Source organism: Daldinia childiae, assembly GCF_008694065.1.
Source record: "Daldinia childiae strain JS-1345 chromosome Unknown Scaffold4, whole genome shotgun sequence".
In the NCBI taxonomy this organism is placed as follows: Eukaryota; Fungi; Ascomycota; class Sordariomycetes; order Xylariales; family Hypoxylaceae; genus Daldinia; species Daldinia childiae.
Window position 1 is genome coordinate 1,914,934 of NW_022984645.1, and position 21,199 is coordinate 1,936,132.

Here is a 21,199-nt window from a genome sequence, read left to right on the forward strand (position 1 = left end):
GTTACTATCACATCGCAATTTTGACAAACAATACCTACTACTTGAACTCGATCGAGTCCGACAATAGGGCCGACCCAAGTACTATGTTTTGTATGCCCACCCGACGCCATTGCAACCTGTCGAATGCACGATCGCCTCACGGAGTGAGAAACTGGGTGGCCCAGGGGTCACTGGGTTATCAAAAAGGAGATATGAGATTGAGTTGCCTTGGCACATCACGCACTGGGCCAATCGGTAATAGATGCCATTTGTCTGAACTTTCGTGGGTATGCCTCATCGTCCCAATACCACTAAATTTGTATGCCCGCCTCGATTGCCTGCCGATGCGACGCAACCTCCGCAAATGATGCCATCACCGAGCAATGACCACCTACCTAAAGTAGTAAGTATAGCATGTAACTGGATCTAGACCGTTTGAAACCCATCTTGTACACTAGCGTATTAGTTTTTTCTTTTCTAGTGTACCTAATAAGATATGCCGGTATCTATATGGGTTAGTCAATGTTCGTGATGCTTCGTGTTTGTTACATACATCTTATGATTTCATGTTTGGAGAAGGGATCCAGATAGCTGAAACATTTATTTTATTGCTGGTATTGTGTGCAGCAACTACCTGTCATTTTTCTTATACGTTAGATTACATACCTAAGGTATGTTAGATCTCAATAGCCAGCTACATACACCGCAATCTTCAAATGACATTCCCATAGCTAAATACTGAATATGGCGGGGTGCAGAGACGATCCGAATCAATGATTGGTGACAAGAGTTCGGGCTTGCTCTGGACCTTGGATTCTGAACACGCTATGGTCGCTCTAAAGGTCTAATCCCTGAACGCACGTGGGCGGTAATAGAATTCTATCCTCATTTTAACATTCAATAGCTCCTAAACTAGGCTCTTTTCATAAGAACATGGCGGTGTTATTTCTATCGAAACTATTGCCGAGCTTATTGTTATTCAGTGCCGTGTTGATCCGCTAGAAATTCTCCGACCTATCCTGTCGTCCCCTGGTAGCGGTGCTTGGCGAACTGGTGACTACAATCTACATATCTCTTGTGCGTACAAAATACGTACGAGACAACTGCGCCACGACCCAACATGGAGGTTAACCCTTCCACGTTTCGTTGCCGTAACCATCGTGGCGGGTTCTGCAAGACTTAGGCTGCAGGTACCTGATCCGACTTGTAGCATTTGTTTTTTAGGGTTGTAAGAGGGGGAGCTGTGTCCGGATAGAAACAGGCCACCCGTGGGTTAACACGTTTGAAAATGCCGTCCAATGTAGCCGGCTAGGCTTAGGCTGCTGCATCGTGAAGCCACCTGATTTTAGGGCAGTCAGTCTAGCCAGGAGAATACATGCTTCAGGTCGTCTAGTTACCCAGGATAATGACATGTTTTAGTTATACATAAAATATTGGCTGATACGAGAGCAAGTGGTTCAATCATTGTTGGGTATAGTCTACCCGCAAACCTGAGACTGGTTTAGTGGAAGTCTTTCGCCACCTATCAACGATGGCGCCCTATCTCGAATTATCATTCCCAATTGGTGTTGGGATCCCACGAAAGGGCACTACTGTAGCACTTTGCGTCTTGACCTGCATATCGTGGCGTGTGCCCCCAAGGACTAGGACGACTAGGACGACTAGGATTAGCGGGGATGGCGGGCGGAAAAGGAAGCCGTACCTATCAAAGCTGATAGGAAACCATCATCACAAACCTCGGCGGCTCTAGACATGACGTCTGACGAGCAAGGAAGAGGCTCCTCCAACACAAACTTCTTATGTGATATATGAGGAACATATTATTTTTCTTTTTATTCGACGGCCTGTCCCGTAGTATGTAAGTGATACCCGAACCCGATTGACTGCACGCCTATTTAATATGACGAACATGACGAATTGGATCGCCAGGAGTTGCTGTTTCGAATCATTCGCGCTACGTACATACTGACTTACAACTATATGCGGATTGTGATCCAATATGCCGGGAGGGGAAGAAATAAATCTTACTTTTTCCAAGATACTGGAACAATCATCTGATTGATACATGATACATCCATGTACCTAGGTTAAATGTTTCGTACCTAACCATACGTCAGCTTGAGATTGTCAATCGCGAGTGAAGCTAAATGAGGTAGTTATGTGATATGGAAACTTTTTAATACCTTCAAGCTAGTTGATGCCCGAGGTTAACTTGTGATAAGTCTCCAAGTCATTCCATCACAGTCTTCACAACCTTCAAACTAGTTTTGCAATGATAATTTATTGCAAGCGAATGCTACATTGCCCTTCTCTCTCCACATCTCCATGTTTCGTTCTAATCTCCATCAACCTACTACAACTATCTTAGGTACCTAACCCACTCACATATCCTAGAAGATATAGATTCTCACGGACCTTGTAGATTTGCTAGATCTTTGAAGGTTAATATTGATCCTTGATATCGATCTTAAAAAAATCGGTTTAATATGTATTATTATATCTCTTGGTGAGCGGAGACTTGAGGTTGTGTTTCGTAGATCAACTGTCCGATCTTTTTATTCCGTTTCCCCGTTGTTCGCGAGAAGGCCGTCGTTCCTAGTCTTTCGGGGATTATATGTAAAGTGTTATATATGGATGATCAGCAAAACCCGAGGCTCGAGCGTAAAGCGATTACTGAATGAAGGGGGTAACTTAGATGAAATTAGCGAATTGAACGGCGTTTCCGTCATGTCAGGCTGTGCAACTAATGCAACTAAACCCCTAAAAACCCTAAGACCCCTTTTATTACCCCACTAAGGAGGTTAACCCCCACTATCACCGCTGTTACCACCATGGTGGTTTCCCATTTCATTACTGTATCATAGTACGTACCCACCCTAACCCAGGATCAATTTACGGGTACTACGGTGCCTAATTACATGTGCCCAAGGTACAAACCAGGATACAAAACCCATCTGGAGCTATTACAGCAAGTTGTGCCTGCCCCAGCCATCTGGGTGGTATTACCGTATCAGTGTATCAGTGTATCAATGTATCACCGCTGTCGATTCTCTCTTTTTGCCTAGCTTAAACTTAGTTTCATGCCTCTTTTTTTCTTCTTCGTCTCTAGACTTACATTTAATCTTCAATCTTCATCTTCAATCTTGTCCCCACCTCCTCTTTTTGGATATTCGCTACGAATTTAGTTCCATTCCACCAACTATATCTTTTACTTTGTATACAACCTAAACCACTTAGGTATTATTTTTTATTTAACTGATTCGGTTGGGTTTCGCGTCCGAGCACATGTTTCGACAATTCCAATCGCATCACACATCACATCCTACATACTACAATTTCGATTCATATTTCCCCTCACGTTTACCCTACGCGCATTAGTTCGATTTAACTCAAACCTGATTCACTTCGCTTTGACATATACAGGAACCGCTCTTTCTAATTCTCAATCATATTATTGTATTCAATATCACACCTAGCTCCGACATCCACCGTTGAGAACTTTGTTTATAAAGAACCCGTAACTTAATATCCCTTCATTGCTTACCCGGCGGACTGGCTCAGTCCCTGAGAGAGACAGCTATAAATCCTATTTTATAGGATAATTTAAACGGCGGTTAGACCCAAACGGGGAGAACCCGTTGGGTGTTAGTGGAGCAACGCCAAGTAGAAACTGTCGTACCCTGCAGCTTGCAGCTTGCAGTTGCCCTTCAGAGGTAGCGGTAGAAAGCGAAGGGGAAAGAACAAGAAAAATATAGGCTGTGATTTCATCTTTTACTACATTACCTCCACCACGCATACCGCTATTGCCTTTTCTCGAACCTTACAGTCCTTACCGCCTTTAGCAAAGGAACAATCCTTCGATAACGAACTCTATATACTCGCCCATTTACCCGTTGTGACGATCGGTCTGTTTTAACCCAGCTATCTACTAGCTATACACAGCTATCCACGTAAAAGAGACATAGAATCCAACAAAAAAAAAGAGAACGATAGTAGAGAGAAAGGAAGAAACAGACGCAGAAATGCACCACAGTCAACAACAGAACCAATCACAATCACCTATATCGCAACCACCGGTGCCCATATCGATCACAATATGCGGTGACGGAGGTTGCGGTAAGTCGTCGATAACTCTTCGACTAGTTCGGTCCCAATGGACGTCCGAGTACGATCCAACCATCGAAGATAGCTACAGCATCACCCGGCGTATTGATGGCACCACCTACCACCTATCGCTGACCGACACGGCGGGACAAGAGGAATATCGGGGCATGTGGGCGTCGTCCAATCTAAGTGCTGATGCCTTCCTTCTTGTTTACGATATCACGTCTCTCGACAGCCTCGATGCCTTAAACTATTTCAACGACCTCATAGACATGGAGGCAGAAACACGCCTTGATAATGCAGCACGGGCACGGCGGGCCGGCCTGGGAGCGGGCGGGGGTGCGAGAAGAGGTAGTATAGGGTTGGGAGGAGCCGGTAGCGGTGCAAGGACAATACCACCGGTTAAGATTGTAGCTGGTAATAAGTGTGATTTACAAGAGTCGCGGCAGGTGCCAGCGGCTCAGGGGCTCGAATGGGCGCGGAAACGCGGTTGTGGTTTCATGGAGACGAGTGCTCGGCTCGAGGTCAATATCGAAGAGACATTCGCTCTCATCGTCCGCCGAGTTGTCGAAAGCCGTCGCCTTGCTGAAATGGGTGTCCTCGATAATACCGATATGGACCGCCGTGGCGTCACAAAACCTCTAACACCTCTCGGCGATAACGATGATCGCGACATGGATAACGAAAAAACTGGGCGCTCAGGCTTGACAAGGGGCCCACGATTTGGTGACGGTCAGAGAGTGGGCTTTGGAAGTAGGAGGGATAGATTCTGGAGAAGCTTACGGTGTTGGTAGGGCGGGTTCTGCCCTCTTATTGTTTAGATCAGTTGGACAACTCCCGCATACGGCGAGGGGAGTTAAAAAGGGGCATACGGCTAAGGTGCTATTTTTGAGCTTTCAACATAAAGTGCCGAGCGAGCGAGCGAGCAAAAAATGCATTGCTATTCCGAGTTGAAGGAAGTTGGTGCTACAGAAGTACGGTTGGAATACCTAACGAGTTCATGAAACTGTTTTGTTTCGACGCGGATAAATTACTAATACCGAACTCGCGTTTATTCGAGTCGGTTTGTCGATTTTGACGTTGGCTTAGACAGTATATTGGCTAGGGAAAGAAAGAACCGAAAAGGAGTTCTCCCCTGAGACAACATGTGTATCCCGGGGCTACATAGGCGTTTACATGGTGGCAAGCGAGAGGTGTGGTTATGCATCGGCGTCTTCATTTTCTTTTATCTCTAGCTATCGTCTCAGGAGTCTCGCGATTGTTGGGTTCCCCCCCTTCTTGGGCTCGGGCTGCATATTCGGTGGATGGGACGGATTGCAAAAAAATATAGGCACTTCGTGTGGCATAATAATATTGACCTGCTGTTCTACATTTCCACGTATTTGCGTCTAGATGATCTGTTGTGTGAATCCCTGGATATCAAGTAGGACTCTAATTCTATATCGCCGCTTATACTTACATATTCATAGTTATAAGTATCATTGAGAGGAACTTCAAGCAGTGGTTATTTTACACTCATTTACCATTATTATGCGTCAGTCCCATATTTTCCGGCCAAAACCCACCACCAAATTTACACAAGTCCTACGAAGCAAAAAAAGGGGGAAGAATTATAATAAACGATTCATAACAATAAAATTGATTTAAATTTAACATACGTTTTTTTAGTTCTTTATTAGGTAACCTTTAGTTGTTAATTTTTATAACTGTATAACATAGGCAAGGTTTGGTGGGGAAATAGGAGACTGAGCCATAAGACTTGTAAATTGTTTAATTGAGCTATCTATTGTCTACCTATGATCTATCAAAGTATCTCTTTTCTCACTGGCCACAAAAGCTACTTATCCGACTTTCCTTCACAACAAAACCGAGGTATATCCCACTATCCAAATACCGAATCAACTCATCAATCTGTCCGTTCTAATGTATATCCACCCCCCACAGGCCCCCCTCCCAGTCTCTCCTGTCTCCCCCTATTATTCAATTATCCACTTCTCAATTCGTACGTTTATTTCATTCAATCATTCAACCGTATCAAGGACAAGTAAGAAACGAAGTGAAGAGAAGAGAAACCCCGACCTGGACTCATGATATTCCCACAGCCTGTCCTATCACCATCACCATCATCACGGTCCATAACCCAATTGCTACCTCACCTAGAGTCTTCTTCACCGCCTCGGATGTACTCATAGCCATCCCACTCGGCATAGGCGAGTGCCAGATCTGTGTTGTCGTCATCGTCGGAACTGCGGGCGCGACCACGGCACCGGCGCCGGCGCCGATGGCTTGGCTTGCGGCTCCGCCGACGTTGTAGTTGACGCCGCCGGTGTTGATGCTCGTAGTAGCGGTAGAGGTGCTATTAAAACCCCAGCCCACGGCGCCAAAACTAGCATTAGGAGCGGTGCTTTGCTGCTGTGGTGGTGGTGGGGGTAGGGGGGAAGAGTAAGAGGAGAATGTGGGGGGTGAGAAGGGGAAAGTGGAAAGGATGGATTCGGTGAAAGCAGGAGTGGTCCAAAGGGGAGGGGAGGAATAAGTGTTTATGTGAACTGACTCGAGTACAGTGGCTACCTGTGTCGTCGTATTCCTTGTTGTGATAAAGGTCTCCGGAGCCGTTTTGGCCACGTGGGTTATCTCCGCTATCGTGATGTGTTCTATAGGGGTTGGTATACTTGTGCTTAGGATAGGACGCGTAGTGGTATACTGAACTCGGCCTTGGGTCTGGGAATGCACCACTTTCGGGGTCGGGGTTGTAAATGTAGGAGGAAGGATGTCACCTGGGCAGAAGGTCGTCACCACTGTTACATAGCTGGTATCAACCCGGCGGCCAGCCGTGTATACGACATGGCGAACTAGTGTGGTCGTAAAAGTCTCTGTAGCCGTAGTTATCTCGATGTGCTTCTCCTGCGGCTGATCCTCATCTTCGTCGCAGTCGTCGTCTCCAGCGGCAGGTGGATCAAGCACCGGGGCTGCACTCGCTTGCTTCTTGACAGTAGCAGTAGTAGCAGTCGCAGTACTTGTCATGAATGCAGTGGAGAAAGCGGTTGAGAAAGAGAATACAGTACAGTCACACTCCGGGTCATAACTAGCTAAGGTAGCAGTAGGCGACGGGAGCTTCTGTGCCGGCTCTGCCGTCTCGCAGGATCCGGGGATATTAGCCGCTGCATCGGGGCCCGCTGGAACAGGGACCAAGTTCGAGCTTTCACCACACGAGACGTAATTAGCCATATATAACGCGTTGTTGCTTTGATCAAACGTTACTTTGAATAAATTAGCTTTTGGATCTTTCATCAAGCCAGTCTGCCTGCCTGCTTGCTTGCTCGTGTGATGGAACGTGAAAAAGGGGGTAAACTTACCATATGCTCCCCTTAGAAATGTATCTCCTAGGATCCATACGCCAACATTGCTAGTGTACCATGCGCCCAGAAAGCATTCGTTACCGCCGTACCAGATGAAGTCGCTGTAACTAACACTGATCTTAACTTTGTCGTTGCCATCCCCACGGAGCTCAAAGTCTACACGGCCCTCCGTAGTATTTCGTAGTTCGCATGGCACCTTGTATCCACCATTTCCATCTGGCTCTGCGCCAGGGAAACCGGCAGCTATAGCTGAGACTACGGACTCTGGGAGTAGAGAGAGGGTAGTCCCTGAGTCAACAACAACTTGTAATGGTAGGTTCGAGTCATTTATTGCTTTGATATTTTGGGAGACGGTTTTGACGGAGCCGGAGCTGGAAGCGGGAACGTGGAGAGAGATTGAGTTGAGCGTTGCGACGTAGTGCCTAGAAATTGCCGATAATAAGTATACTAGCTGACGCTATATTAGGGTAGATATGTAAAATACGCAAAAGCATTGGATTAGAGGATAAATAGAGGAACATACGCATCGTTAGGATCGGTTGGGACTTTCACTAGGTTTCCTGCGTATTTATTGGTGTCGACACCACCAAAGACTATTTCTCCCGTGATGGCAGCTTGCTAAGCGTTAGTGGTTATATTTCATATACAAGGTATTGACAGAGATTGTATCACACAATCACAAGTCGTGGAATCTACTCACCAGTTGGTCCAGGTTGGCCACCCAGATCCAAGCTGAATAACTTGCTATCCGTATACCCTTGTACGGCCAACGAGTCGACGATAGATTCATAGTCGATAACGCCGTGCCCCTTACCATGACCCAAGCCAAGGATACCAAACCAAACATCACTAGATGCATTTGAAACTCCAAATTGTTGATCCGGGAGTTTTGCCCCTAAGTTTTCATTATCAACAAAAGTCATTCGAACAACCAACTATTGTATACTGCTCTTTCTTCCACATCCTCGAGCTTAACTATCCAGGTTTTCAACTTACCAGAGATAAATACATCATCCTGATGATAAGTGCCCGATGCACTACCCAGCCCATACTGGATCGTGAAGGTCTTATTTAGATTCTTCGACGTATGTGATAGCGTAGGATCGTAATGCCCAAATTCATCGCAGAACTGCTGCACATTGGTCGCGCTACAGTTCGGATTAACCCACAGTTCAAACGACCCCGTATCCAGCAGCACATTGACGGTCTGTGGGTTATCGCTGGTACCAATTGTTACTGTTTGTCTGTCAGAAACTCATCTTATAGCTTTTTTTGATAATGTCATGAAAGAAGGTAAGATGAGAACTCATACACTCGGCAAAATACGCTGCACCATAGACACCTAGGACATCCGATCCGAAATATCGTCTAGCCAAACTAGGCGTCCCGACACCCTTGTGTTCGACCTTCCTCAGGGGTAGCGAAAGCACCTCGTGAGTACTCTTCGGGAGGCTCGTCGCATTTAGAGGCCCATTATATGTTCCATTAAACGACTTGAAAGTAACCGCCCGTCCTACGCCGATTAGCGTAGCAGCAGCTATGAAGAAAAGCGGATGAGAAAACGACATGCTACCTCAGAAGTAGTCAATCAGTTGGTTTCGCAACACCGTAGTTGGAAACAAGTATATAGAACAGAAAGAAAGAGCAGTATTAAAACTCTTGAAGAAACGCATCATGAAGTATATTAAACCAATAATCGTGGAATTTGAATGCGATAACTAGGAGACGGCCGCCGCTAACTAATTGGCGGTAAATTAACCTGAAGAATGGAGGGGCCATTCCCTAGAGACATTTTTTTAATGCGATCCCGCGGGTTCGCATGGCAGAAATACGAATTCCTTAAGACATGTATGTCGATATAGCAACCAGGAGTTCTAGAAGAAGGGCGGTCCATTGGTTCCATGCCAGGAGATGGCTTGGTTCCCTTATCCCCTAGATCGCCGCTGGCATGAGATCTTAAACATCGAGGATTATGTCCCTTCATCGATCGAACAGCGCAGCCAAACTGCGAAATTGTGTCCAGGCCAACGGAGCTGCGCGACAGATATAATGTTGGAGACTATAATTCTAATTAAAGATATACCTCAGTCTGGCTGAAGGGGTGGATAGATAATGTTAATCTTGTAATAAGTCGTAAAATACCTAGCTACCTACCTAACTAGGTAAAATTCAACGACTAGGCGAACATAACATGCACAACGGAAACGCACCGAAAAAGACCAAAATCTACCTGTATCATCACATCACCCACCTAGGATGCTGCTGTTCTAGACGCCAAACCCCAGACTCCCTTCCATCCATCATGCGCCAATGCCGTCCACCAAATATGTATCTACACTCTCCAGTAAGAGTGCGCCCGTGATAGTGTATATAGTATAATGTATGTCTGTTTGTCTATGCCTCGTCGTCGTCATCGTCGTCGTCGTCATCCTCGCTCTTCTGACTAACCCAATCGCGCCAGCGCTTGTACTCGGAGTATAGGAGAGACTTCTTCTTGCCTTGGTAGCGCACGACCTTGAGGTCAACGGTTTGCCACTTTTCCTTGCGGCCCGCCCAACCAGCCTTACGCATCAGGCTGACTAGAGTTTCCTCTTTAGTCCATCCTTGCTCGGCAGCAACATCCGGCAGGTAAGTTGCGCCGTAACGGCGGCCTCGTTCCGAAAAGCTTATGCGCAGTCCGTGCGTACCGATCTCCCAGTCCATCGAGTCCTCGCAATCCTCAAAATCGGTTAGTAGCGTAACGGCGACCTCGAGAGAGGGTAATTCCCGCTTGCTGATAGGATCGAAGCGCATATCGTTGATGGCCGAGGTTATGGCGTAGGATGATAGCCCCTCATCAAGCTCCTGCGCTTCAAACGTCCCGATGCAGCCTCGTAAGGAAGTATTGCCCGTGCGAGAGGACACGGTGTTCCAGGTGACGAATAGCGGGGATTCGGTAATAATGGTTTCATCAGCAGAGGTTGTAGTTGTATCGGTAGCAAGAGACATAGTCGAGCCTGAAGAAGGTGAGGATGAGCTGCTTGTTTCGGAGGACTCGGAACCGACTACTCGTTTAAGAGCGGGGATGCGCTTCTCGAGGCTTTCGTGTTTGTTTGCATCTTCGACGCCGGCTTCCGTATCCTTGCTGTACTCGACCCACGCGTTTACAATCTCGTTAAGGCCCATAGACTTGCGACCCTCAAGGTACGCAGCAAGCGTCTCGAAGCAATAGAGACAATGCGGAACTGTAGCCATGGCTGGTTGTTGCTTGCTAATCGTTAACTTTTCCGAGGGGCGTCGTAGGAAGGAAGTCAGGAAGGGCGTTGAGGAATTACGAGAACCGAGAATAGAGGGAAAAGAGCTCGTAAGAGTTGACAGAGGAGAGAATCGGAAGCGGGCAAGTGGACCAGCAACTAAAGAATTAGTAGTTGCAGTTATTAGGTTGAGATAAGGAATCGACCATCTTGAATTGATAGACACCCCGCTTTCCCTTGGTTGGGTGGGCATTTCGAATGCGCCTGACATTATATGCATAGGTACCTCTATGCATATGATGCACAATCCTTTCATAACCTCTTACCATTCCACACTAGGTACCTTATAGGTCCATACTAAAAATAGTATGATAAATGATCAGCCTTAGGTATTTCCTCCCTTAGCTTGAAAGAGGATTGATTGATTTAGTAGTATTCCAATTTCTTCACATTATAGTAACGGTAATCGTTTGCCGATGATGTTATGTCTAGCTAATGTTAATTTTCGTAATGAATGGTTATTCCTAATCCAATTTAACTAAACCCTTTCCCAATCAGCTACTGACTTAGGGTTTATTTTGGGTTAGGTAACTAGTTGTCTTGGCCACACAGTTAGATCTGTTTCGATAGATACCAGAAACAATAGCAGCTCAACTCTGAATAAAGAGGTACATATAATAGTCGTTAATGGCAATTTTGCGATTTGGAAAAAAATGACGTCCAAGAGCGACGAGTAAGTCGCTCAGATAATCCTGGAATATCTGTAACCCTCAGTTTAATGTTACTAGCATTAGGTTAGTAATGCCTTGATATTCTTCTATGTGGCATTCTCCGATAGACTTAGTTTAGATGAGGATAACTTAAAATGTAAGAATATAGATAGTTCAACCACCAGCGATAACATCACCTTTCCACGGCAACCCCTGGAGGTCTTCATAATAGCTCTTATCCATACCAGCCTGTTGTCGGGCCTCAGCATTGAACGGACCTCTCACGGCTCCTCTAAAGTGTTGCTGTACGTTGCTTCGGAAGACTTGAACGGGATCGGTGCCCTCTTGTTGGCAAATCCAAGTGAGCCATCTATGCCCCGTAGTGACATGCGTAATCTCGTCGTTGTGAATAACGTTTAATGCATCAACGCTTTCGTCATCTCTAGCATTTTGGAACTTTTCGATCGTCTTGGGATTAACATCGAGGCCGCGAGCTTCGTGGACGAGTGCGATGACGCTTATCCTTGCGCGCAGGTCGTGCGATGTTCTTACGGCAGATTCCCATAAACCGTGGTGGACCGGCAAAGCACCGAAATGGCTCCCCATCTCCTCTAACCTTGCTCGTAGTAAAGAGAAATGTTTCGCCTCATCATTCGCAACCTTAAGCCAGTCATAGAAAAACGTTCGCGGTAGTGGACGTGGGTGGCCGTTCTCATCCTGCGTTGTTGTTTGAAACGAAGCAAACCGGACCATGATATCGATAGCGAGATCGATGGCCCACTGCTCAATGTTTGCCAGAGCGTGGAGCATCATGATCCTGTTTTTAAGGTTCCCTCCCTTGCCAGCTCTGGGCATCTGCCCCGGTTTCACTTGGGTTAAGTTTTGTCTTGGCGGTTCCTGGGGAGGAATCACAGTACCAGCCCCGATCTCCATGAGCGAAGAAGATTGTTCACGTGTTGCAAATAAGGAGAAGAGATGTGTTGTGAGTTCGATCTTGTGCTCGGGATTGGAGGTATTTAGAATATGATTGCACCAATCGCATAGGCTCGCATCCTCACCAAGATACGTTGCAGGACCTGAAGGATCAGTTCTGGGGCCATGCTTGAATTTCACTTTCTCGCTGACGGGCTCGATCTTGTCGAGTTGTAGATTTTCGGTTCCTGAAATTTGTATGCTCACTCTTTCATCTTGTATAGTGACCGGGAACGTGCAAGCTTTGATGCCATAACTAGACTCACCAGTCTCTACGTTGAAGTCATACGCATGCCACGGGCAAGAGGCAATGTAGGACGAGTCTTCGATGTCTATGTGAGCATCTGCCATTGGCCCACCGGCGTGAGGACATTCTGCCTCCATTGCATAGTAATTCCATGAATCTGAACTTTCCACAGCTGGTAGCGTTACATCCGGCCGATCAATTCTTGGCAGGCGAAAGAGAACAAGGCGCTTGCCATTAGAAAGTGTTATCGAATGTCTAGTGTGTTGTAAATCTTGTAGACGACCTAGATCAACAACCGACATCGTGTGGAAGTTTGGGCCACAAGGCGCGCTCCAAATTTCGGTGAGTAAAACTTGAAATAGGTTGCCAGCGCCAACTTGGCGATTTTGACAATGAGAATATTAGGGATGTTGAAACTTTTGATCTGACACCTAAGAGCTTGAACATAGCTCTTGGCTGACTGCCAAATTCTTGTCATTATGGGATTTAAGAAAATGAACAAAAATTGGGACTTTGGAGGGCTTCAATATGACTTGTGGCTTGTATAACGTGGCTCGTAAGGTTCTCTGTGGCTAAACATCTTCTACAGAAATGAATATGGAGTTCCGGTTACATACAAATTAGGTACAGGGGTATAAAAATACGAGGGTACATATGGGAACTACCCGAAAATCAGGGGAGGGGTTAAAAGAAGATAGCGGTCTGGACTTTGATGATCACGTCTCACCTTTTTTTTTTCTTTCGCATAGACATTCTAAAATCCGATAACTAACCCAAATACATACATCCTAACTCGATGACGAATATTCAACCTTCTTTTCGTCCCTGTTTTTTTTTTTTTATCCAGGAGTTACCCCCAAATTTTAAAAGCATGGCCTAGTCCTCCTCCAGGTTTATCTTGGAACACGGAAAGCTGGAGTGCCGTCCCTGATCAGCTCTTCGATGCCAAGATTGTTTGACTGTTTACACCCACAGCGTTGCATTGTAGCAGCACCGATACTACCCTAAATACAGCGCGGCTCAAAATAAGCATTTCAAGTTGTTACAGCATCGTCTCATACCCTTGTCTATCAATGGCCTCCGCGCGTCTCGCCCAGTTCTTATTATCTTTAGCTAGAGTTTAGCTTCTTAGTATCCGCCTAACAACCTTCTTTTCTAAAGATCTTGACAGAATCTTGACAGAATGTAGATCTATACCCCAGCGGGGCAGCCAGTGTTCCTGTCATCTGGGACTGCGAGGGTCTATTGTTTGTTTCTTCGATACATAATTACAGTCCGTGTTCTGGGCCATGTCGAGGCGCAGTCTCTCACCCTAAACGTCCCTGAGAGTCATTACCCGATCAAGTACTGCTGACGGGAAATGGGCTATCCGTACGTCTCAAGTGTTGAAGATCAGTATTGGAAAAGTTGGAAAAGTGAAATCGAAGGCGCTTGTCTTCCGTAGACATCTTAACTTCGTCCTAGCGTAATCATACAAAAGGGCGTCTAGCTCACGTCCTGTTTTGTGTTTCTGTCTTCTTTCCTCATCCTCTGCGAGTTATAATTCACTCTAGTTGATCAAAGTTTCGTTTCGCTTTAGCAGCATATTCACACAAGCTCGTCGCCGGCCGACCTATACCATTCCTTCAATCTTCTGAAAAAATACTTCAAAACCAGTCAACATGAAGGTCTCAGTTATTATCTTCGGTCTTTTCACCACCGTCGCCATGGCGGAGCTCAGTAAGCTGACAGGAATCAATGTAGTGGATAACGTGTATATGCTAACCACCATTACAGCCAAAGTTCCCCGGTCGCAAAAGGCTGTCGTTGCACGACAGGCTGGTGAAAAAGTCCAGACCGCAGCCATGGTCGACGCTAACGGAAACGTTGTCGCTTTCAACGCTGCCGGCGTCACCAAGGACGCTGCCGCCGCATAAACACGATTTAAATACGGCGCAAGTAGCATGGGTGAAGAACATCGAGTCATTATATGTTCGACGTGTATATTCGGAATCCATGTCAGCAGTTCAAGAAACACACAACTTAATGAAACATGGTTATCGGCGTCAAGGAAATAGCAACCACACCGAGGAGGCACGTGAATGAATAATGGAATTAGAATGGGGAGAGGGCTCGATATCACGAGCCGAGCTTGAACTTATACCTAGAGTATTTGTGAATATCTTGTTAATATTTATCACCCAAACCTGGAACTGTCCCATATTTTGCGCAGTGCTGAATTAGCTCTAAGTACCCGCAACGTGTTGTGTGCTAGAATCTTTCGTAACCACGAATGTAATATCTTATACTGTCTTCAACAAGATAGCCTTTTAATGGGATATCTGTGGTAGTAGGAATAATTTGAGTCTGTCAAATCGGCAAAAGACTGCCTATTCGGAACTTTGGATGACCTTTATAGACTACCTAGGGTATATCCTGGGTGTTCTAGGGTATCGAACTTGACAACGAAGAGTGGCTAACACGTTGGTGCCGCTAAACCGTGTAATGCTTTTCTTCTCGCTTTAATGACCTGATTTCTTAATCAGGTGATTCTAAGTATGGAGATGCTATTCAGTTCTTCATTACATATAAATTATGATCACACTTTACAAGTTCTAAATTCGGCTCATTCCAAAAGGTCTTTATTACCAACTCGGAGTCATTCCGAAGAGGCACAGCCCCAGGTGCGGGCCGCGCGATGGAATCCTCAACATAACATATTGATGTTTGTTATAACCGTGCTACGTCCAAGTTTAGCAACACTCCATGAGGCTAGAGCCTTTATTGGCTCATGAAGATGTTCCCTACCTTAGAAGAACTGGGGTAAATAATAGTGTACCGACAATTTTCGAACAGGGGAAGCATTTACATCATTAGAGAATTCCCGGACAAATGAATATCTACATCCTGCCAGTCCCGGGAATTTATGTTTTGATCGCCAATTCAAAACCCGTGCCGCCCGCTATGCGAGCTTCGCGAACCTGGGGTTAGCTTCCAAATACCGAGGAAAGAATCCGCGGGTTTTCATCGCGTAGGGCGAGTACCTAAAGGATTTCATGCGTTGTTGCACAAAGCTAATCCCTATAAAGAACATCTGTGCCGTTATGTTGCTCAAACTGCAAGTAGGGCCAGGTTTCCAAGTCCAATTCGTCGGTTCCGTTGAACAGTTCATCGAGTCTCCATTCCTCATTATAGAAATGAGCATGATTGGGTCCTTGATCCGGACACCTAAATGCAGCTTAGCGACTTGACAAGGGTCTTCCAGCTCAAACTCAGCCGCAACGCATCACCAAGCCCTACCATGGCCCATCTCAGGTTAGCAAGAGCCCACGATGTGGATTTGGTGGATGCTAGTCGTTAGACAAATCAGGTAGTGACCCAATCACTGTTGCTTGTTACCGAAGCCGGTGTTGGCATCAACACAAGGCGTTCTTCTCCGGTTTTGTATCGGCAATAATACAAGCTTTTGTCTTGTCAACGGACGCTTCCTCTAATCATCTCTGTATGTAATTGTATGCCTTGTCCAAGACAGAACCACTCTAGCTGAAGATAGAATCTGGTTGGTGTAATTTCCACCAATACTGCCTACTGGAGCCTCCAATAAGAACCTTGCTTTGGATAGGACTTGCGGGATGGGGATTGCTGAGGCTATGCTTGTAGCCTATGTTTGCTTTCCCACCCAGTTTTTTCTATGAAGGGCTTTATATAGAACCTGTTCCTCCCACGCGGGTTTGTCTCGTAAGGCTGCATTAGATTCCGTTTTATATTACGTACCAGTCGCTCTGCGATACCGATCACCGTAACCTCGTCATTATTTAGTACTTCAGATGATGGAGTCCTAAGAAGTGTTATATAAGAAAGCATCAGTCAAGAGCTCAAGAAAAGCCAAATACACATTTCTACCGCGTTGAAGTGAGATTGATAGACCGCTATTCCGGAATATCCAAGGGAGGCAATCGACGTGTTCGAAATTGAAGATGGGTTACACACATCGAGATAATGCGCAGTTTAGTCGAGCAAAGTGGAGGAAAAGGATCCTCCTACCGTGCTGGGCGATCCAGATCTTAATTTTGCTAGGCATGATGGGTCTATTCTCCTATCGACTTTCTAGGACGTCCAAAACGTGGCGAGATCAGCAAGCTCAAGGCGAGGATCCTACAGTGGAGTTTGTGTAAGTGCTGAAAAATATTTACCTCTAGTTATTAGCTTTGGATATAGGTGTCGATGAATTACAAGAGGCGGGTTAGCTAACCTAAACTATTGCAGATGGGAAACGGTCAACGTTTCATTTTCGTTCATTTCCCTCGTTATAGTATTTGTTTCGATAGCGAGATTTATCGCAGAGGTGTTGACACCGCTGCCGTTGCTGTTTGGAAACATCATAAACTTAGCCCTTACATCTGCTGTTTTAGCACTTGATATTGTGGTTTATGTTAGGTACGCCGACAGGCGATACTCATTAATTGGATTGGTCATGGACTGCATCCTCATGTAAGCCATACCCCGTGTTGTAAACATCTCAAGAGGGTGGGATATAATTGCTGACGGGATTCCCTTCAGGTTCTTCACGATTATCCCTACGTTCTACTCGGTCACCATCTATCGTCGGCTATTGAATTATGATGATTACCATATTCCCGGCAATATCAAGCCGTATGGGTATGCTAGTGCCGAGGAGCCTGAAGAAACAGCATATCGATCGTCGTGGCTTGAACCTCCCGTGCCGTACGATCCAACAAATCCTTCCGTAACGGTAACTCGGCCACGATCGGTATCCGCCGCCAGTCGCCGTATCTCTTTGGCACTTAGTAGCCATCCTCCTTCACCACAACCGACTCCGCCTGTGGTAGAGCCGATGATGGAGCGACGTGCGAGCTACGATCATAAGCGTGATACTAAATTCGACGAATATGTACGACACCGGTCAGGCTCGTATACTAAAGCTGATGTAGAGCGGGCACTGGGGGTCGAGTTCGGCTGGGAGGACACTCGTGATCAGCGCGACAGTGTGATCAGCGCAGGGGCAGTATCTGTATTGCAGTCGAGACCTAGGGGGGATTCGCTATCAATAAGACAGTCGAGCATGCAGGCGAGCCTTAGTAGAAATGGCAGCAGTAGCACTGCTACCACTACGACCACTACTACAACTACTTCCACAGCATCATTGGATGCGCAAAGCGCAATGGCGAGGGCGCATAGTCTAAATAGCGTACCAGAAGCTCATGAGGAGGAGGTAGATGTCGGAATAGGAGGAAATAAGACCGGAGAGAGTCGAGAGGCTTTACTAAATGGTGATAGGATATCACGATCCAGCTCGGGGGCCAGCAGGCGCAGTGTAGGGAGAATTGAGAAGGTTGAAGGACTAGAAGTAGTAGAACTTGAAAGTGGAAAGCGGATGAGGCAGATATGAATGATACCCAAAGAAGTGAAATGAATGAACGAGAATTGATATAAGAATGTTCCGACGCCTATGACACGATTTATTATGCGATATAGGTGATTTTACTACCTCATTATATACATAACCTAGTTGTTTCTTTCCCTCAGTCCTTTATGTATTTGTAGGTAAGTACCTCCTAAGTAATAGGTATCTTCTACAATAAACACTTTTACATTAGGTATTTCTTCTACACACTTATACACGAACAAAACCATTGACAATTACCAAGCATCCGCTTTGAATTCTAGACTTAGGCTCTTAATCAAACAGCAATTATTCAACTTCGCCCTCTATAGTACCATATTCTCATCATGCTTTACAAGATATTCCTCTGCAATGGATTGTCTTGTCGCCAGTTTGCCCTTTTCGCTTGCAATTCCTGCCACTTAGTACACTACTGTTCGGTAGAATGCCAAAACCAAGACGTTAGACACCAGAATTTCTGCAAATCTCCATACAGCGACCTGAACTGGCGTCCCAGATGGTATCTAGAAAATAGACTACCCACATTCTTCCACCAAAGTCCTCCGCACTTAAATTCGGCTCGAAGACAACCTTAGGGAGGGTCTATCGCACTCGATATACTCCAGCTTAAATCTAACGAGGGTCCAGACTTCCAGGAAGACTTGGATTTACTATTCATTGGCACGTACTACCACCTACCGGTCAAATAGCAGAGCATTATTAACATCTATCATATAGGTTGTGGGGACCTCAGAAACGTTATGATGACTGTAAATGGCATCCCAGAGCATTATCCCGAGAAAGTCAGAATCGTAATCAGTAACAAAGATTTCAATGTCGTCGCCCGCGCCTATATAATTCTCACTTATCTTCTTTGTCACGACGATATAGACCTGGCGACGGAGAACGTCATACATTTATGGTACTCTGCCTTCATACCAACGTCGTTAGAAGAATGGATTCGCGGCCCGCTACATGAGTATATTCTCGACGAGATCCCCAAATTTCAAGATAAGTATAGACTCAAGCCAGATAGTATAGAGAGGCTCTTCTCGGATGAAATAAGTGACACGTGTTCAACAAGGATGACTAGAGAATTAGCAGGAATTTCTGGTTCTATCAGCCTCAAATTGGCTTATACAGACTGGCCTTATCTAGCAAGGTACCTAGAAAGGGAATTATTGCGGGGAGAGGCCATATCTGCTCGCAACGCTGTAGTCGCCTGTGAAAGCAGGCTAGATAACAGAGAACGTTATTTGTTTAGACAGCCGCCTGCCGAGCGTCCTTGTCATGTCAGGTTCAAGGAGGAAGGAGTCTTCCTACCCATGGGTTGGCGTTTGGATGAATGCGTGAAACCTAACGTGTGAGTCTTCAACGTTATTACTTTTCTTATGCCTCTCATATGCCAACTAATCCCTCCGAAAACTCGGTTTCAGCACCCTTTTCGACTTCTCTAGCGGTACAGGTACATGGCTCCTTGACGACATAAAAGGACCAGAGCGTAGGTGGTCTCGATCCGAGTTCAAGAAGACTATTCATGGCATTCCAAAAAATGATATATACGGCAAGCTTTTCTATTACTTGCAAACCATTATTACTAATTTTCACCACCGAATGCGCACTCTCGATATCGAATTCAGCATAGAGCACAACTGCCTCAACAGTTTGAATAAGTACACATTCGACCGCATCTTGGTACGTACGGGTTTCTCCCAAGGGTCACATTGAATCAGAAGGCGAATGTGGGTTAAACATACTGACAAACTAAAATATGAAGCTTCCCGAAGAAGAAACGCATTCATATATCGTACCCTCAGGTCTCAAGAGGTGGCCCGGCGATTTTCTCAAGCCTTATAATCCCAAGTCAACCATCATAACGCCTTGCAGGTTATATCCACGCCCGGGTAGAAAAATGAATACCAACGATAATAGATATGAGCTCGCGGATATATTACCTAGATATTTCGATCATCCTAAATGGCTTCCCCGCGATTTCCCTATTATTAAAACGTTGGAGCCCATAAAGCTTCAGGTCCTCGAATTGGCCGTTCCTTTCGAGCATCTTGAAGGCATGTTCAGAAGGTAATTCTCACACATCGGTACCCACGTTCATATTATATTATGAATAAATTATAACTCATGCTTTAGGGACATATGCGAGAATCACTTCCGGGGGACCTGGGAGGAAAGTGACGTTTTCAAAAAGGCTGAAAATACTATCGTTAAGGCGTGGCCTTACTTTCCGGGGGTAGAATCCACCTTGCAGGTAGGATCCATGACCGAACTGGCTCGAGACCTAGTATGCGAGGATAGATATCCTGCGGTGTTGTATATCGAGTGGGACCTATGAATTAGCAATCGGAGATATTGGGACCGGTTGTGATGACTCCCGGTACGTAAAGCAATGGCAAGCAGAGCAAAGAGACTGATGCATTGCTGGGAAACTTGTAACCATTAAAGAGCACTCGGTTAGTGTATCTTTTTAGAGGGCGGGTATAAATTTATAAGAGCCTCTTTCTCTTTCATGTTAGTTAAGCTATTCGTAAGATCTTGCTGGTACCTTCTAAGCTTTGCCACAATGTACAAAACTGGACTGATCATGTCGCCGCGCAGACACCATCGGAAATACTGTTATTTCTGGGTAACTCTCTTCTATTACCCAGAGACCCAGTCGATTTCTATGCGCTTATTAGAGAGTTTAATTAATCGTTGTTATTTGTCAGCTTTCCTCGCAGTCTCTACCTCCGTAATTTCATTCTCATCAGGGCACCCACGTAGCTAATCTAATAATAGAATTGTGGAGAGAGGTCGACATAGGTAGTTACACGATGATGAAATCTGGGGTAAAGCTATTGGCTTAGTACCTAAGTTTCTTCGCGGTCTGTTTTGATGACATTGGATCGGCATTTTGAAATAAGTGGTCTTTGAGTAGGGTATTTAGTATGTAGAATTGTGTTTATATGCTAGCATCGCGTCCATTTCGTTGCTAAGATACCTGGTAGGTATGCATACCATGTTCGCGTTTGCAGGTAACCCCTTTCACCTGCTGGTTCTTTGTATTTAAATTTATTATGGAATCCTGGACTTCAGTCCCCCGGACCCGAGACCACGGTAGCTTGCGTTTGTATGCATAAATTTAACGTAGCGTGAAGTTTTGATTGGCTAGGAACGCGAATGTCAAGCCGATTGGGGAAGTGGGGTGCCTCATATTTAGC

At 45.7% G+C, this 21,199-nt stretch overlaps 5 protein-coding genes across 6 annotated transcripts; 2 read left to right on the forward strand and 3 right to left on the reverse strand.

The window, feature by feature from the left end:
* Nucleotides 1–4,001: 4,001 nt before the first annotated feature.
* Nucleotides 4,002–4,877, forward strand: GL218_04838 (Ras-like protein rasC; the record flags this gene model as incomplete). Its single annotated transcript, XM_033581464.1, has 1 exon — nucleotides 4,002–4,877. The coding sequence occupies one exon, from the start codon at nucleotides 4,002–4,004 to the stop codon at nucleotides 4,875–4,877; it is 876 nt and encodes a 291-aa protein (XP_033435489.1).
* Nucleotides 4,878–6,168: 1,291 nt separating this feature from the next.
* GL218_04839 (Candidapepsin-1) lies at nucleotides 6,169–9,007 on the reverse strand (the record flags this gene model as incomplete). Its single annotated transcript, XM_033581465.1, has 6 exons — nucleotides 6,169–7,340; nucleotides 7,437–7,861; nucleotides 7,963–8,053; nucleotides 8,140–8,334; nucleotides 8,436–8,675; nucleotides 8,752–9,007. 6 exons carry the CDS (start codon nucleotides 9,005–9,007, stop codon nucleotides 6,169–6,171), a joined length of 2,379 nt encoding a protein of 792 aa, XP_033435488.1.
* An 826-nt stretch (nucleotides 9,008–9,833) lies between these two features.
* On the reverse strand, nucleotides 9,834–10,673 carry GL218_04840 (uncharacterized protein; the record flags this gene model as incomplete). Its single annotated transcript, XM_033581466.1, has 1 exon — nucleotides 9,834–10,673. One exon carries the CDS (start codon nucleotides 10,671–10,673, stop codon nucleotides 9,834–9,836), a length of 840 nt encoding a protein of 279 aa, XP_033435636.1.
* Nucleotides 10,674–11,556: 883 nt separating this feature from the next.
* GL218_04841 (uncharacterized protein) lies at nucleotides 11,557–12,903 on the reverse strand (the record flags this gene model as incomplete). Its single annotated transcript, XM_033581467.1, has 1 exon — nucleotides 11,557–12,903. One exon carries the CDS (start codon nucleotides 12,901–12,903, stop codon nucleotides 11,557–11,559), a length of 1,347 nt encoding a protein of 448 aa, XP_033435637.1.
* Nucleotides 12,904–16,557: 3,654 nt separating this feature from the next.
* GL218_04842 (uncharacterized protein) lies at nucleotides 16,558–17,929 on the forward strand (the record flags this gene model as incomplete). Of its 2 annotated transcripts, none has more annotated exons than XM_033581468.1 (4): nucleotides 16,558–16,751; nucleotides 16,847–17,071; nucleotides 17,141–17,813; nucleotides 17,879–17,929. In XM_033581468.1, 4 exons carry the CDS (start codon nucleotides 16,558–16,560, stop codon nucleotides 17,927–17,929), a joined length of 1,143 nt encoding a protein of 380 aa, XP_033435624.1. The 2 variants fall into 2 exon arrangements, with proteins under 2 accessions (XP_033435624.1, XP_033435623.1); XM_033581469.1 differs by having other exon boundaries at nucleotides 16,660–16,751.
* Between the last annotated feature and the right edge of the window lie 3,270 nt (nucleotides 17,930–21,199).